The sequence below is a fragment of the Perissodus microlepis genome, chromosome 9, assembly GCF_051167445.1.
Source record: "Perissodus microlepis isolate ML-2025 ecotype Zambia chromosome 9, ASM5116744v1, whole genome shotgun sequence".
NCBI classification, from domain to species: Eukaryota; Metazoa; Chordata; class Actinopteri; order Cichliformes; family Cichlidae; genus Perissodus; species Perissodus microlepis.
Window position 1 is genome coordinate 10,964,394 of NC_140469.1, and position 15,810 is coordinate 10,980,203.

Genomic DNA, 15,810 nt, shown 5'->3' on the forward strand with positions numbered 1-15,810 from the left:
AAATGTAAACTTACACTTGCCAGAGGGGCACACGAGGAAACACACAGCTTGAGGGATGACACGACACTGATTCAGAGAAACACAGGGTTTAAATACACTGGGAAGTAACGAGGGGAATGAGACACAGAAGGAGGGCACAGCTGGGAGAAATCAGGACTGACGAGACAAGCAAAGCAGGACGCATTCACATAAGACACGGACCTTCAAAGTAAAACAGGAAGTATGACACTTGACACTTGACACGGTGGAGACAGCAACTAAGAAACACATAAACCAATAAGGCAGAGGACTCTAAGAACCGAAAGACACAGAGGGAAACTCAAACATGCAGACACAGACTTACACAGAACAGAGGGGACACAGAGAAACATGAAGGGCAAGGGATCGAAACTAGAAACCATAGAATAACTCACCCAAGTACAATAATACAAAAATCACAAAGAACTAAACATGCTGGGTCAGGAGACCCAGGACCCTGACACTTTAAAAACACCTTAACGGATAGAGCCTGATCAATGCTCTGCGTATGGCTTATTTAGTGAGACAAAATACAGAACAATGGCAGTTCAGATTCAAAGTTTGCAGTTTTAATTCTGTTTAGATTCAGTGCTGCCATCTTGACCTGTTAGTTCAGGGCGTGTGCCACAAAAAATTTTTTGAAGCAGAACTTCAAAAATGCAACTGACAAAATCAAACAACAGCTCACACAGCGTAGCAGCATGCAGATACTTTAGGAACATAATAACTTAAAATATACTTTAAAAAAAAAGCGACAGTATGTTGAGGTTTTAAGTTTTAGTTTTGCAGAACAGCATCTGTTGTTGTGTAAAACTAGTTCCTTGTTGGAGTGCTGCAATTTCTCACTTACTCGTTTAGTCACATTTACCATGAACACAGTAAATCATCTGAAAACAGCCGTGTGAAGTTAGCATGGAAAATAGGGCATAAAAAAGCCATGGAATGGGATTTTAGGTGTTTTACTTCACTGAACTGTAGGCAGTGAAAATGACACATTTACAGGCACCATGTGTGTATTTCTATGATAATGTAAAATTATTTCACAACAGTTCTCATTTTTTCTTCACCTCAGCGTAGAGTTCCTCTTGGCCGTGAGCCCTTTGTTTTAAACTCTTTTCTCGCTTTTTGATCTGTGCGTACACCGTATGCTGCTGCTCTCCACTGTCCCGCACTGAGTTAGACGATGCTTCATATGCCAGTGCAGAGAAGCTGATCTCTCCATAATGGATGTTTTCTTCCTCTTCTTCCTTTTTACTTGCTGGTTCATCAACCTTCTGCTCTTCATTTGTTTGAATCTATAGAGTTAAAAAACATAAAGCTCTGTGAATTAGGTCCATTCTTATTCATGTTTTATTAAATAAATAGACTGCTCTGATGAAGTTACTGCTGTAATCGGCAAAACAATCAGGTAACCTTTTTTTTTTTTTTTTTTTTTTGTAAGTTCCTTACCAGAATCTGTTGTTGAGTTTGTTGCTTTGACTTTAATGACCTGGAAGACACAAGAGGCAGTAAAATTAACTCTGTGTATGTAAATATATGTGAATAAAGTTAAGCTTGAAACAGAAATTTTTAATGTGTAGCTAAATTATCTGTGAGAGTAGCTAATTGTGTTTTTCTGCTATGATGTGTGATACTTACCAAACAAAGATGATCAAGCAGAGGAGAATTAAGAGTAAGAGTACAATGATCCCAATAATTACTCCAGGAAGTAGCCACAGTGTGTCTCCTAAAGAAATACAAAGGTTACTACCTGAAGTTGTTTTTAAAGTTTGGAGTTTGAATGGATAAAAAGAAACAGGAGCATGTAACACATCAATGGCTTTTACCTGCAACAGTCACGTTAATCTCTGCTGATGTCTGATTACGCAGATCATTAGTGGCCACACAGTAATAAACTCCTCCATCTGTTACATTGAAGCTGTAAATCTCTCCTTCAGATACTTTCACAGCTCCATCTCTGCTCTTCTTGAACCAGGTGAAGCTGCTGACTGGAGGTTTGGCTCTGCTGGAGCAGGTCAGGTTCACCCAGCTGCCTGCTGACACCAAACCTGATGGACTGATGGATGCTGAGGTGTCTTTAGGAGCATCTGGAGAAAAAGATTGACAGAAATCACCATTATTCATTCTAAACAGTGGACCTCCCAATGAATCAAATGCTATGTTGACAGGATCCAACAACAAACTCTGATTGTCTTACATGAAACACTGAGAGTTTCTTCTGTCTCTGCTGTCTTGGTGTCGTTTCCTTGGTTCACAGGATATCTGGCAGAGCAGCTGATCTTCTTTCCATCATGTGTGTCTGACAGAGTGATGTTCTGCTGGATTTTAGTTGTAAAGCTTCCATCTGTGTTTTCCTCTATTTTGTTGTGAGAGTCTTGTTGGAGATTCCAGGTGAGTTGAGGAGGGGAGTGTGGACAGGGAGTGAGAGCTGAGCAGGTTATAGTGACAGACTCCTTCTCCTTCAGATCACCTGGGATTGTAATATTGGGCCTCCAAGGAGAATCTGTGGTTTCACATCACAGACATATTAACACTACAGAGCACACTGCAGTTTATACCAGTGTTTAAAATCTCTAAACCACTCATCTTATCTTACATTTACATATAACTTTATTAATTTCATAAAGTCATGATTTATTGAGTATTTATTTATTTAAGTATTTTTTTAGCTTAATAATAAAACATTCGACCAATATTAAACTGTATTCTGGGACAATCATTATGACTGAAATGTAATATTTCTTCAACAAATGCTGATGAAACTTAACTGAAGGCAAGTCAAATAAACCCAATAAAGTAAAAATATAATTCTAATAAAAAACTCAAAATCACTCACCTCTGACTGTTATTTGAAGAGGATCACAAGAAGCTGTTGCCTTGAATGGTTCTCTCTCTACTCTGAAGAAGTATGTGTCTGTGTATGTGGTGGTTAAATTAGAAAACAGAGTGGTGCAGTCTCTCTGACTCAGGTTCCCAGTAATACTCATTGGATAGATGTTAACTGCTCCACTACTGTTGAAGATCACATTGTTTGGATTACTGCCAAATTGGGATTTATTTTTAATCCACACTCCAATACTTTTTCTTGTGCTGATAAATTTCTGTTCTTCTTTGGGTCTGAAGCTACATGGGATTTGCAAACAAGATCCACTCAGTGCTTCCAGCTTCTTTGATGCATTTATGAAGAGGTCTGCTCCATCAGGACATTCAGCCAAAGCACCTGTAAATACAGTGTCACACCTAACCTATTAATTAATACATTTTATTAGAAACATTAACTTGTCTTATTTTAATTTGTCCTCCATAGGACTTAAGATATAAACTTTAATCAAAGTACTCCTAAAATTAAATAATTGTTTATGTAAAATTAAATTTATAATAGATCATCCAGAAGTGACAGTCACATTTTCACCATCTGCCCTTTTTGATTAATGATGCTAAATTACATAGTTGTTGCTTGAAATATAATCTATTGTAACATGAACAACATGTCTTTGATTCTGTTGGTAACAAAAAGTATTTCAATTACCTGTCAGACTATGAACAGTATGAAAAACAAAGCTTTATCTCCATCAGCCTTTTAATTTTGTTCCTTAAAGCTGATAATGATTTAAATGAATCCAATAATGCCTTTATAGTGAACAAACAGCTCACCTGAAACAAAGAGGACCATCAGTAACATGCCGACTATCACCATGTTCACACACAGCTCAGGAGAGGTTTTTACAGTGAACATAATTTCTTAACCAGAATTACAGGGGAACACATCGCCTAACTGTTGTTAGAATAAGGAAGCACAGAAGAGGACATACAGTTTAATAAAGTGCAATGTCAGTTTGCTTGATCGTATTTGCTATAGGTGTTGAGAAATATTCTGTGGAAGTACAATCAGTTTGCTAATATCCTGTGATAGAGGAAGTCAGGCGAAAGATTTTTAAAGTTTAAAATTACCTGTCAAAATTACCCACACACGCAAATACTTTTCACTAACTTGAGTTATTCCAAGCTTGCAGACTTTTACAGATTGTATAACTCAGAGTATCATACAGCAGGCAAGTAGCTGCACAGGTCTTGTGGAGCTATGAAAACACAAGTAATTGAGGGAAATTATGATTTCCTTAAACCTGAAAGTTTTAATCACAACTATAAGTGAGTTTAAACCATTTTGGTTGTGCTAGAGGAAATTTAATTTGAGGACCCTTAAAAATAATTATATTTATAGTAGTAATCACAGAGCATCTTAGTATTATTTACTAACATTGTCATCAAATGTTATATTTTCCTAAGTTGTCTACTGATGCCAGTACAGGATAGAACGTCCAGTGTTGTTGATATCATGATGTTACAGTGCTCTCACACAGAGGGGTCATCAATCGCCTAATACAGGGGTGTCCAACTCCAGGCCTGCCAAATCACAATAACACTCGCCTCAAGATGCTTTATTATGTAAGGAAAAGACCTTATAATAATAGAATGAAAGCCCAAACAATTAAACTTTGACAGTGGGAAGGAAAAACTCTCTTTTAACAGGAAGAAACCTCCAGCTCAGGGAGAGGCAGCCATCTGCTGTGACCATTTGGGGTGATGGAAGGATGAAAGGATAAAGACACTGTGGAAGAGAGCCAGAACTTAATGACTCATAATTAAAAGCAGAGTGGTGTATAAGCACATAGTGAGTGAAAAATGTGAGAAGAAACATTTAGCAACCTAAGCTATTGCAACTTAACTGAGGAACAGTGCTGGTCAAGTTACTTGAAAATAGTAATTATTGACTAATTACTTCTCCAAGAAAGTAATCCTGTTACTTCACTGAATATTTTCAAAAGTAATTAGTTACTTTATTACTTAGTTACTTTTTAAAAACATGATACACAACTGAGTACATAATAAAGCAGTAGGCCTTTTAGCCCAATTCTACTTTTTCTGCATAATCCATCATATAAAATTGAATCAAATGAAAAAGTATATTTTTAAAACTTGTTTTATTACTTTTGACAGACAGACAGACAATCAGATGGACAGATAGATAGATAGATAGATAGATAGATAGATAGATAGATAGATAGATAGATAGATAGATAGATGAAACTTTATTAATCCCTCGGGTGGGTTCCTCCGGTAAATTCAGCTTCCAGTAGCACAGCATCGACAGAAGTTGCATGTTACAGACACAATAAGGGGAATGAGAGTAAGGATGTAAGCATAAATATGCACATATACATATATATATAAATAGAGAATATATAATATGTATAAATAGGATTGCAGATTTGAGTGACTATATTGCACAGTCGAATATAAGAAAAAAAATACTGCAAATATTGCACAGTGTAAAAAAGCACTACAGCTCAGTTGTTCCTGTCCTCCTTGTCCCCCTGTTTCCCCTCCCTATCCCCTCCAGTGAGGAGTTAAACAGTTTGATGGGACAAAGGAGTTTTTAAGTCTGTTTGGGTCTGCTTTGACTTTGGGAGAAGCAACTTGTCGCTGAATAGGCTCCTCTGATTCTTCACGCCCATGTGCAGAGGATGCCCAGCATTGTCCATAATGACCAGCAGTTCCTTTAATGTCCTTCTTCTCTGCCACTGTCACCAGAGTGTCCATCTTCATGCCGATCACAGAGGGAGCCTTCCTGATTTGTTTCTCCAGCCTGCACGAGTCCATCTTTGCTGTGCTGCTTCCCCAGCACACCACTGCATAGAAAAGTACTCCTGCAACCACTGACTAGTAAAACATCCTCAGGAGCTTCCTGCAGATGTTGAAAGACCTCAGCCTCCTGAGGAAGTACAGTCGGCTTTGGCCTTTTTTATTAAGGGGCTGCATGTTACATTACCAGTCCAGTTTGTTGTCCACCCACAGCCTGAGGTACTTGTATGTGTTGACCACCTCCACCTCCAGTTCCTTAGTCTTTGAGGTGTTGAGTTGCAGGTGGTTTGTGTGACTTCATGTGACAAAGTTCCTCACCAGACTTCTGTACTCCTCTTCCTGGTCATCCTAGATACACCCCATGATGGCTGTGTCGTCTGCAAACATCTGAATATGGCATAATTCAGAGTTGTAGCAGAAGTCAGAGGTGTACAGGGTAAAGAGAAGAGGGGACAGCACAGTTCCCTGTGGTGCTCCTGTGCTGCTAACCACAGTGTCAGACATGATGTCCTTCAGCCTGACGTACTGTGGTCTGTCAGTGAGGTAGTCGGAGATCCAAGCAACCGGGCAGGGGTCCACCTGCATCCTGTTTAGTTTTTCCTGAAGCAGACAGGGGCAGATTGTATTAAAGGCATGGGAAAAGTCAAGAAACAGGATCCTGACCGTGTCTTTTCCCTTGTCCAGGTGTGAGTGGGCTCTGTGTCGGAGGTACAAGATGGCATCTGCCTTGTACGCGAACTGTAGTGGGTCCTGGGCATGTTGTACCTGTGGTCGGAGGAGGTTGAGGAAGAGCCGCTCTATAAGATGTTACGTCAGTTCCACCAGTCGAGGGGGAGGAGGAGGAGGTTCGGGATGTCATAGTGTCAGTGTTATTTTAATCATTATTTGAAAAAGTAATTGGATTACAGCCCATCTCTGCTAAGGGTGGGCTCAGGGTTACTTGTTCCTGCCCTAACTATATGTTTTAGTGAAAAGGAAAGTTTTAAGCCTAATGTTAAAAGTAGAGATAGTGTCTGCCTCCTGTGTCTAAACTGGGAGCTGATTCCACAGAAGAAGGTCCTCACAATTTTACAGGAGGCCAAGTTAATGTCATCCAGAGTAAACATCTGGATAGTGACTATTTTTTTAGGGGCAAGTACAATAACATCAGTTTTATCTGAATTTAGAAGCATGCATTTAGAGGTCATCCAGGTCTTTATTTCTTTAAGACATTCCTGCAGTTTAACTGTGGTACATAGCCCAATAATAGAGATAGCTTGATCTTATTTAAGATTGAAGCATTAAAAATGGTATGACTTCTTTTAGCAGTCTTAAAGGAATATGATCTAATAGACACTGATCATTTAGAGGCAGTAATTACTGAAGTAAGCTCAGAAGCATCAATCAGAGAGGGTGATTCCAAATATCAGCAGTGTTGAAGGTAATTGTTTTAAGGAGAGTGTTTGACAGTTATACCTGGGTACCCAGAGTCATATACAGTGAGGATGCAACACTATTAATGAGATAACTAATCTTTGTGTGTGTACTGTTTTTGCACATAGTACTGAAAAGAGTAATAGTGGAAGTATTATATCCTTAAATTTAGTTACATAATTTTCTGAAATACATCTCATTTAAATATTTATAAGAAATGATAAGACAAATTTAAGGGAACACCATTTTAGGGAACACTTTCAAATTTCTATACCATAAGAACCACTGTAATTGAAATTGTGGGTGGGGTCTTTAATATTTTAGAGAAGTCAGTTGAGTCTAATGATAGATTAAATGTCATGTTGAGGCTGTAATTAAAAACACCCACAATATTGGTAGAGCTGAGGATGCTATATTTGTCATTTGTTTTATGTGTAAATTGTTTTTTTTGGGGTCTAGGAGCAGACACTTTCTCAAAGAGGATGGGTTTGGGGGGGATAACAGGAGGAGAGAAGCTGCAGTTTTCAACTCATGTTTTAGGGAGTCCAAGTTATTTTTTGGACACCAATAAGACAGCCAGCACTTTAAGAAGAACATGTGACTAAACATGTCACCCCTGGTCAGAGTATGTTTATATACCACTACTGCATGCCATTTACTTTTTGTTCTCTCTCTATAACCTCAATTCACTCTTCTCTTTCCCTTCATCCACAAACCAACCATGGCAGATGTTGTTACTCCCTGAGCCTGGTTCTGCTGGCAGTTTGTTCATGTTGAAAGGGTGTTTTTCCTCACTGCTGTTGCCTATAAGTACTTGATCATAGGGGATCACTGATTGTTGGGGTTATCTGTCTAATATTTGCAATATACCTCGATACTATACATCTATACTGTTATTGTGAATTAGTTCTATAGAAATAACAATGAACTGAAATTAAATTAAATTTTTTTTAGCCGTCATAGTTTTTTCTCCTTCACTTGCATAAGTGACACATTTCATGTTTCCTTCTCTTTACATGTCAAGCATTTTGAAGTAGACTCTTCTGTAAAAGAAAAAGAAAACTGTGAAGAAAAAAGAGGTCACTAATGTGAGGAGTTTTGTTCTTAATGCATTTCAATGTTCTTATTTTTTACATGCTTTATATTTTATCTTGTCCTTTGCTGCTTGGTTTAGTTTACAGGAGAGGTTACACAAAGGCATTTTATAAGATGTAGATATGGTTGGAAAGTGAATTACAGGACAAGGAAGGTAAAGATCATGATAAGGATTGATTGAAAACGTCACTGACTGCTGGTCAGAGACACACTGTGACCACTGTTTCTCTACATTGTTAAGATTCGTTGTCATGTTGTTTGTTTTTGTGTTTTCACTGCTGATAAAATGATAAAAGACTCCATAAAGGTTAATTTTTAGTTTAATTATTTTTTAATCTCATTTAAAAATAAATATTAAGAAGATATTACTTTGTTGTTGTATGATTTCTACTTAAATTATCTACATCCTTAAATGATATACTTGTATGCTGTGAGTTGTAAATGTTATTTTATGTAGTGCACCAACAGCTCACCCTGCTGGAATAAAATCAAAACAAAGAGACGGCACAAGTAATACATAAACTAAATATAAAACCATAAAGTGAAGAATTATTAATTCCATATTTTATATTCATCAAGTCAGCAAATTAAATCACATGAAATAAATGCTGCCTTCACTTTTTCAATATTAACAGATGTGATGAGCATTTAAATTTTTCAGAAACAGCTGTTTCCACATTCAAGTCCACAGTTACAGTAGTACTGCTGTAACTTTACAGCTGGACTTCATTTGTGATAGTTAAATGTGAAATGTCAAAAGTTTGACTTCAAATGAGAAAAAAAGGATTAATGAATTTCATTTAAATACAGTATACAAACTTTAGGAGATTTTGGGAAAAGCACAAACTGGACTCCCTGTAGATATTTTTTTTACCACTATATTCTCCATTAACAGTTTAATAGATTTGCTATACATAAACTGAAAAAACTCTTTTGAGAAGTTTTATTTACATATTGGTTTCACTCGTCACCATCACAACATCACTTTTGTTGTGAAAGGCTGAGAATCACTGGTGAGTAAAAATGCTGATATGCTTACTGTTTCGCCGCTTATTTGGAATCCTCAGGAACAAAAATGAATTTTTCTCTGGAGAGATGTTGCTAATATAAGATGAATATTTACACCAGTGTCACAATTAGCAACCATAGATGTCAATGCTGTAAAGCACTTGTGTCATCTTTGCATACGCATGCAAACTGACACAGATGTACACTCACCTCCCTCCCCCATTCCAAACGCCTCTGATGCTTGCTATATCATAACAGAGAAAACTGGTCATTCAGGATTCACTCTTTTACCTGACAGGTGTAAAGTCAGTAAATGCAGTAAGTGCCAATTTTTTCCATCCACTATGATCACAGTGGTGCAGAAATTGCTGAATAACCTGAACTATATGTAGAAAACATTTAAACAGTCTGATCTCTGTAACATCTGACATATTATATTAACATGAAAACTTTCTCTCCTTCAGTTGTTATTTTAAGAGGATCACAAACAGCTGAAGTCATATGTGTTTGTGTAAGTTGTGATTGAATTGGAAAACAGAGTGATTCAGTCTTTCTGTTGCAGGTCTCCTGTAATCTTCATTGGATAGATGTTAACTGTCTCACTGCTGTTGAAGATCTAATTTCTGTAAATGTTTAAAAACATTAGAATGATTTTTCATCCACAATCCACAGACAGATCTAATGCTGGAACTTTTCTGTTTCAGTTTCACTGAAGTTACATGGGGTTTGTAAACAAGATCCACTGAGAGCTTCCAGCTGAACAACAAATTAAATAGATTCTGAGCAGAGACAGCAAGCAGCAGTGAGGTCAAGTTGAGTTAAGCCGTCTGGATTTCGTCCATTTAGTGCTGTTTATTTAAGTGTGAGAGTTTTAAAACACATTTTAAAATCACCAAAAGTCAATAAAAAGAGAATAAAATTTGGGTAATGTGAGATTCCTTGCTCTAGTTTAACCCAGGATCACAGCAAAACGTGTAACAGACACACTGATCCACCCTGTCTATTTCATGATTTGTTGAGTGAAGTGTGAAACGGACCCTCATTCAGATGTTGCAGTAAGTTGCAGTAATCTGCAGTAACAGCAGAGGGAGATATTTTATTGAAATCCAACATGAAAATAATCACATGAAAGCTTTTAAACAGACATTACTAACTCATTTACTTGTAAACACATATTAGCCATCAAGCTTTTCTGGTGATTAAGGACCCTGGAAGTACTTCATACCTTCCTTCCTCACTACTGTCTTCTTGGATTTAAATAATCATGATCACAGCTATAATAATATATCTGTATTTATAGATAACATAATGAAGATGAGTAAAGCTTTATCAATGATAAATTACACACCTGCTACTACCATACTAATACCTTAATAAGGCTTAATATGTTAAGTATGTTAAGTACTTTGGTACTCCACTGGTTTTTAAATGTGCTATATAAATAAAGTTTGTTGTTGTTGTGTTGTTGTAATAGTGAACATCATTATATAAGGACCCCTGGGAGTGTGAACACAGCAGAGCTGGGAAAGAAGGTTCAGCAGAGACTGTACGTCCTGAGAGTCTTTAGGAAAAATAACATCCCTCAAAAGCTGCTGGTGTCCTTCTATTTACGTTCTATCGAGAGCATCCTGTGCTATTGTTTCTGTGTCTGGTTTTCCAACTGCACAACAGCACAGAAGAAAACACTTCAGGGACTTTTAAAGATTGCCCAGGGGATGATCACCTGTTCTTTAGCCTCACTGGACAAACTGCACAGCTCTCGCCGCCTCAGGAATGCAGGAAATATCGTGAATGACTCCACACACCCCGCTCATGATCTGTTCCAACTGCTGTCAGGCATAGGATACAGGACGATCAAAAACAAATAGACAGAATAGCAGTTTCTACCGTGTAGCTGTTCAACCTGAGAAGTACACTGCAGTGGGTGACATCTTGTGCAATAAGGTTTTATTTATGTACTGAATGACTGTTCTCTACTTCTTTTTTATATTATTGTTTTGTATTTATATTTAAACTTTTCCCTATTGACACTGCAGGGACTGCACTTAATTTTGTTGTACTTGTTACAATAACAATAAAGATATTCTGATTCTGAAGTGCTACCAATCGACCTAACCCTTAGATGCATGACTGAACCCTACACTCTTCCATAAGTGAGTCAAACATGACACATTTTAAAATCAGTCTGTTTTTATGACACTTATTTTACATTTTGGTCCACACAAGAATCCTTTTGTCACGGTTGTAGCTCACTCGAGAGAAAAGGACTCAAATGCAGGACACAGATGGAGCACAAGGAACGTTTAAGTGACAAAGTTCATGCACAATACAAGTGTATGCAATGAAGCTATTCAACTGTGAACTGAGCAGTGAGTTCAAACTTGTGCCGTGAACAAAGCCAAAACTATGGCAACCTGAGCTATGCAAACAACAAGTGAGATTTCAACTGTGGAAACTGCAGTTCTGTGATTTTGGGGCCAAAGGGAGAGACCGGATGGGGGGTCAGAGACACTGAAACAAGAGTAAACAAGTTCAGGTATGGTTCCAAGAGAATGCTGGTAGATATTGACTCTGAATTTTCCTTTAAGCTGCTTACTTGCCACAGGTGTATCAGTAGAGTGGAGAGTGGTCTGGATGAGTGGTAAGAAATCCAAATCTCCTGATGTTGAGGCAGGGAGGCAGGCAGGTGCGTGGAGTGAGCAAAAACCATGACCATGAAGACTGTCGATAGCTCCAGCGCCCAAATGCAGGTTCTATGGCGAGGATTTGTGTCTGGTAACCTGGTGAGTAGCTATGAATGAGAGGTACAATGTAATTCAAGGCAATTTACTATGATGTTTACAAAACACAGCAGTGGCCTGCACTAGCTGTGGTTAGCTGAGAATCTGGCCAAGAGAAGTTGAGAGCGCTGGCCTTATAAGTCAACAGCTTAATTACCCATAGTTGAGAGCAATGAGCAGGAACACAGGAACTGCCGGCTCTGTGGAAAAACACTGGCACTCACCCAGACCATAACACATTGAATGTTTAAAATATTTTCAATTTTTCTTTTGTTTTTTTTACATAAAACTTACAGCATAACAATGTGTGTTCATGTTTGTGTAACTGTCCAGAAAGTTCCTATATGTTTTCTTGCCTTATCTCCTCACTGTATATAGTTTGACAAATGACTAAATTGCTGCTTCTGTTTCTAGCTCTAATCACTGCACACATGTACTTTTCCCACAGATTGTGGATTGCTTGGACACATCTGATACTTCCATCTCTTTGTTCAACCCTTCTGCTTTTTTTTTTTTTTTCTGTGGCCGAGTTGTGGCATTTATCATCATACACCTTTCCATTGCTTCAGTGATTGGGTTTGCAGTTGCAGCAACCTTCTAGTCAACTTCTCATGTGTGATGTGAAAAGCTCCTGTGAGAACTCATTAACGAAGACACATCGTGCACTGGTGACACTACTCTTGATTTGAGGGTGCTGACCCCTGAAAAAGGTGTAGGCATTAAGGGTGGCAATGTCAAGAATGTACCACAGCACCATGGGTCCACTCTGTGTTTGATACTTGCGGATGTAGGTACCAACCATCTGCTCCATGATGTGTACACCCTCTTTGCCCTTGTGGTAGAATGTGATCACTCTTGTTTTTTTTTTCCTTTCTGGTATTTTCATCAACCATTTTATTGTGACACATCATGCTCAGGAATACAACAGCTATGTGACATAGCTGACCATTGTAAAGTTGCCAATGAATCTAATTATCCCTACTACTACTATTGTAGGGACTCTGGTGTAGAGTGAGGATCCTTCTCCAGGAGACGGCATAAAGGCACAACAAAAACAAAGTTATCTGTGGTGATGTTATGCCCTGTGTTTCTGAATCTACTGCACAACCTCTGGACAATATTTCCCCTCTGATAGTTCTGAACCTTTTCTCCTGGTTATATTCCCATATAAACCATTCCATCTATTGCATAGGAGATGTGTGCATCACAAAACCAGAAGATGGCATGTAGTGAAGCTAATGCGTACGTTTAATAAGATCTTTAGTCACTCATCTCTGCTTCCCAGGTGTTTGTGGCTAATCTAAGATTTATATCACTTCCACCTTCTGACACTGTAAAGCCGATTGTGAGATCACTACTCCAGTCATCTTTCTGCTGAATTCTTTACATCAATAAATCATGTTCAATTCCTTCTAACGATCTCTCCTTATTGCACTGTCAGCTCCCATTGCGTTTCCTGCATTGACCATGTGTGTGTTACAAACCCAGAGGATCTTAAGGCCATACTAGGGCTTGTCTGGCATGTACTGAAGAAACTTTCACTTCCCTCCCGATGGTGCAAGCTGTTTGTTTGCAGTGACACAATCACAGATGAATTGCTCTCTGAATGCTATCTGTTTATTGTTGCTGTGTAAAATAACTCTGTGAGACACTGTGGTCAACAAAATCCATACTATTGACAGTCACAACTGATAAGAATTAAAGGTTCACATGAAATTTCATAGGAAATAAATGTGGGTCATTTTTAAACCACTTATAGAAGTTCAGGGTAGTAATACAAAAACAGCAATTTTGTCAGATTTATAAAAGATAAGTCGAAAAATTTAAATGGCCTGATTTTAATAACATGCTTTTGAAGACTAGCTGAAATATGAAATAATAACAACTTTTCATTTGAAAGAATCCCTTATACATCTAAGGACTAATATATAGAGAGCTGTAATATGATATAATTAAGAAAAGAAAAACCCTCCACGGCATACAAAAAAGAACAAGAATACTATGGAGGAAATTTATATCAGTGTTAAAGTGGGAACCCAAAGACTCGAATGGAAATACAGAAAGTTTCCACCGAGGTGCAAAACACTGGTTACCCTCAAGAACAGGATGGCCCGATTAGACTAGATTAGGCTAGCCAGATTAGGTTAAAAAATATGCACAGTTTTCGAAATAAAATATTTTCAGACAGATGAAACCAAGATGAACTTGCACCACAATCATGAGGCAAAAGTATGGATAAAGGTAAGATAATAACTTAAGATGCATACAGGATTATCTGCCAACCATGATGGGGGCAATGGTATGGTTTAGGTGTAGCATGAAACTGCATCTCTAGTATTTATTGACAATGTGACTGCAAATAGAACATACAAGTTTCTTGAAAACAAAGAAATGAGATAAGAAAGGCCGAGCTAGTCAAGCCATCAGAGCATGCTTACAGTTATTACATACAAAACTGAAGGCATAAGAGACCCACAAACAAGCAGCAGTTGAAGGTGGCTGCAGTAAAGGCCTAGCAGAGCATGTCAACCACAGGAGGAACCACAGCTTTTCCCCTACCCGTTCTGATCTTGATCATATTCCTGTCCTTGCATGTTTTGCTTCTTAAGCTTTACCAAAATAAATACTTTGTGTCTTGAGTCAAACTCAAGTGTTTTTTTTACATTTATTTTTACGATTTTTACTCTGGCCTACAAGATGCTTATTCAAATACTTACGGTTGTCATTGTTATTATTGTATTAATCTGTGTATAAAATTATTATGCACATATTTAGGACTTTAATACACTTAATTGACATAAAGATCTAAAGAGTACTTTAATTGTTAATGACGTTATCTTGTTAATTGATTAAGTGATTCAACAAAAACTGTATTCGTCATTTACTGACGGCAGAATTCACATCAATCAGACACAAAATTGAAACCACTGAGAGGTGAATAATTTTGTTCCAGTGTAATTTTATGCTACAATGCCTCAGGTCCTGTAACTTTTGTAGTTGCTTAATAGATAGTAGGCCACATAATTAAGACATTTGTTTGCAAAATATTGTGTGTCTGCTTTCTCACAGCACCTACAAACAGTGTCTGAACCCCACTGACCAACTTCCCCTATGTACTTAAATGTTCCCTTTTTACTCTGTCAGCAGTTCATCAGTGAAGTGAATCAGCAAAAAGCAGGCACTTTATCACTTGGAGTGGTTCGGTCAGAATGAAAACTATACAGTAACATTGCAGTAAATACAATTAAGTTGTTGTGCAGCAGACAGCTGATTGTTGATACCTGAGCTTAAGAGTTCCAAACAATAATTATCTTCTCTTGCGGATTCTTTAGTTACTGTGTTATGATATAACGCCACGAGATTTAAATCCCCTTTGTGTAATGGAATTAAGACTGAATAACTGACAGCTTGGTGAAATGTTTACTGTATGTTTAGTAGATTTTTAACATGTGCAGGTAATACCAAGACTGCCAAATCCTGTTCATCTAAAAAAAATTGCAAAACTGCAGATTTAGACAAATTTACAGAGCAACTGGACAGTTTTGAAACACTTGTGGCCAATGATAAAGTTTGTACTTCCCCTGTAATTAAATGGAATTTCAGTGCATTTCATTTGCAATTTTCATTTGCAATTACAGAAAATAAGGAAATTATTGAACTGTAAGTAATGTTAAGTACTGCGTAAGTCATTTTAATTTTTAAGTAATTTTCTGATAGTGTAGGGGAAAACGAACAATTATTACTCATCTTATAAGCATCTTGTCAGAGTACTTCTAAAAATGCAGATATGTGTTCGAAAGACCACAGTTAACTTGATCTGTTATGTGCTATTTGCAAAATATATGCAGCTTAT

The 15,810-nt window shown here is 37.6% G+C and overlaps 1 protein-coding gene across 1 annotated transcript; it reads right to left on the minus strand.

The window, feature by feature from the left end:
- Positions 1 to 602: 602 nt before the first annotated feature.
- Positions 603 to 12,768, minus strand: LOC146380110 (myelin-associated glycoprotein-like). The gene is made up of 7 exons (XM_084939920.1): positions 12,657 to 12,768; positions 2,855 to 3,238; positions 2,216 to 2,521; positions 1,845 to 2,105; positions 1,657 to 1,744; positions 1,468 to 1,507; positions 603 to 1,313 (listed from the first exon to the last, which is right to left on the minus strand). The coding sequence occupies exons 1-7, from the start codon at positions 12,766 to 12,768 to the stop codon at positions 1,071 to 1,073; spliced, it is 1,434 nt and encodes a 477-aa protein (XP_084796046.1). The 3' UTR covers positions 603 to 1,070.
- Between the last annotated feature and the right edge of the window lie 3,042 nt (positions 12,769 to 15,810).

Excerpts from the sequence above, each read along its gene's own strand:
- LOC146380110 (XM_084939920.1), bottom strand. The coding sequence starts at position 12,768 with ATGGAGCAGATGGTTGGTACCTACATCCGCAAGTATCAAACACAGAGT. Across the intron at positions 2,106-2,215 it reads AGAAACTCTCAGTGTTTCAT|ATGCTCCTAAAGACACCTCA; the intron begins GTAAGACAATCA and ends CTTTTTCTCCAG. Across the intron at positions 1,508-1,656 it reads TGCTTGATCATCTTTGTTTG|GTCATTAAAGTCAAAGCAAC; the intron begins GTAAGTATCACA and ends TGTGTCTTCCAG.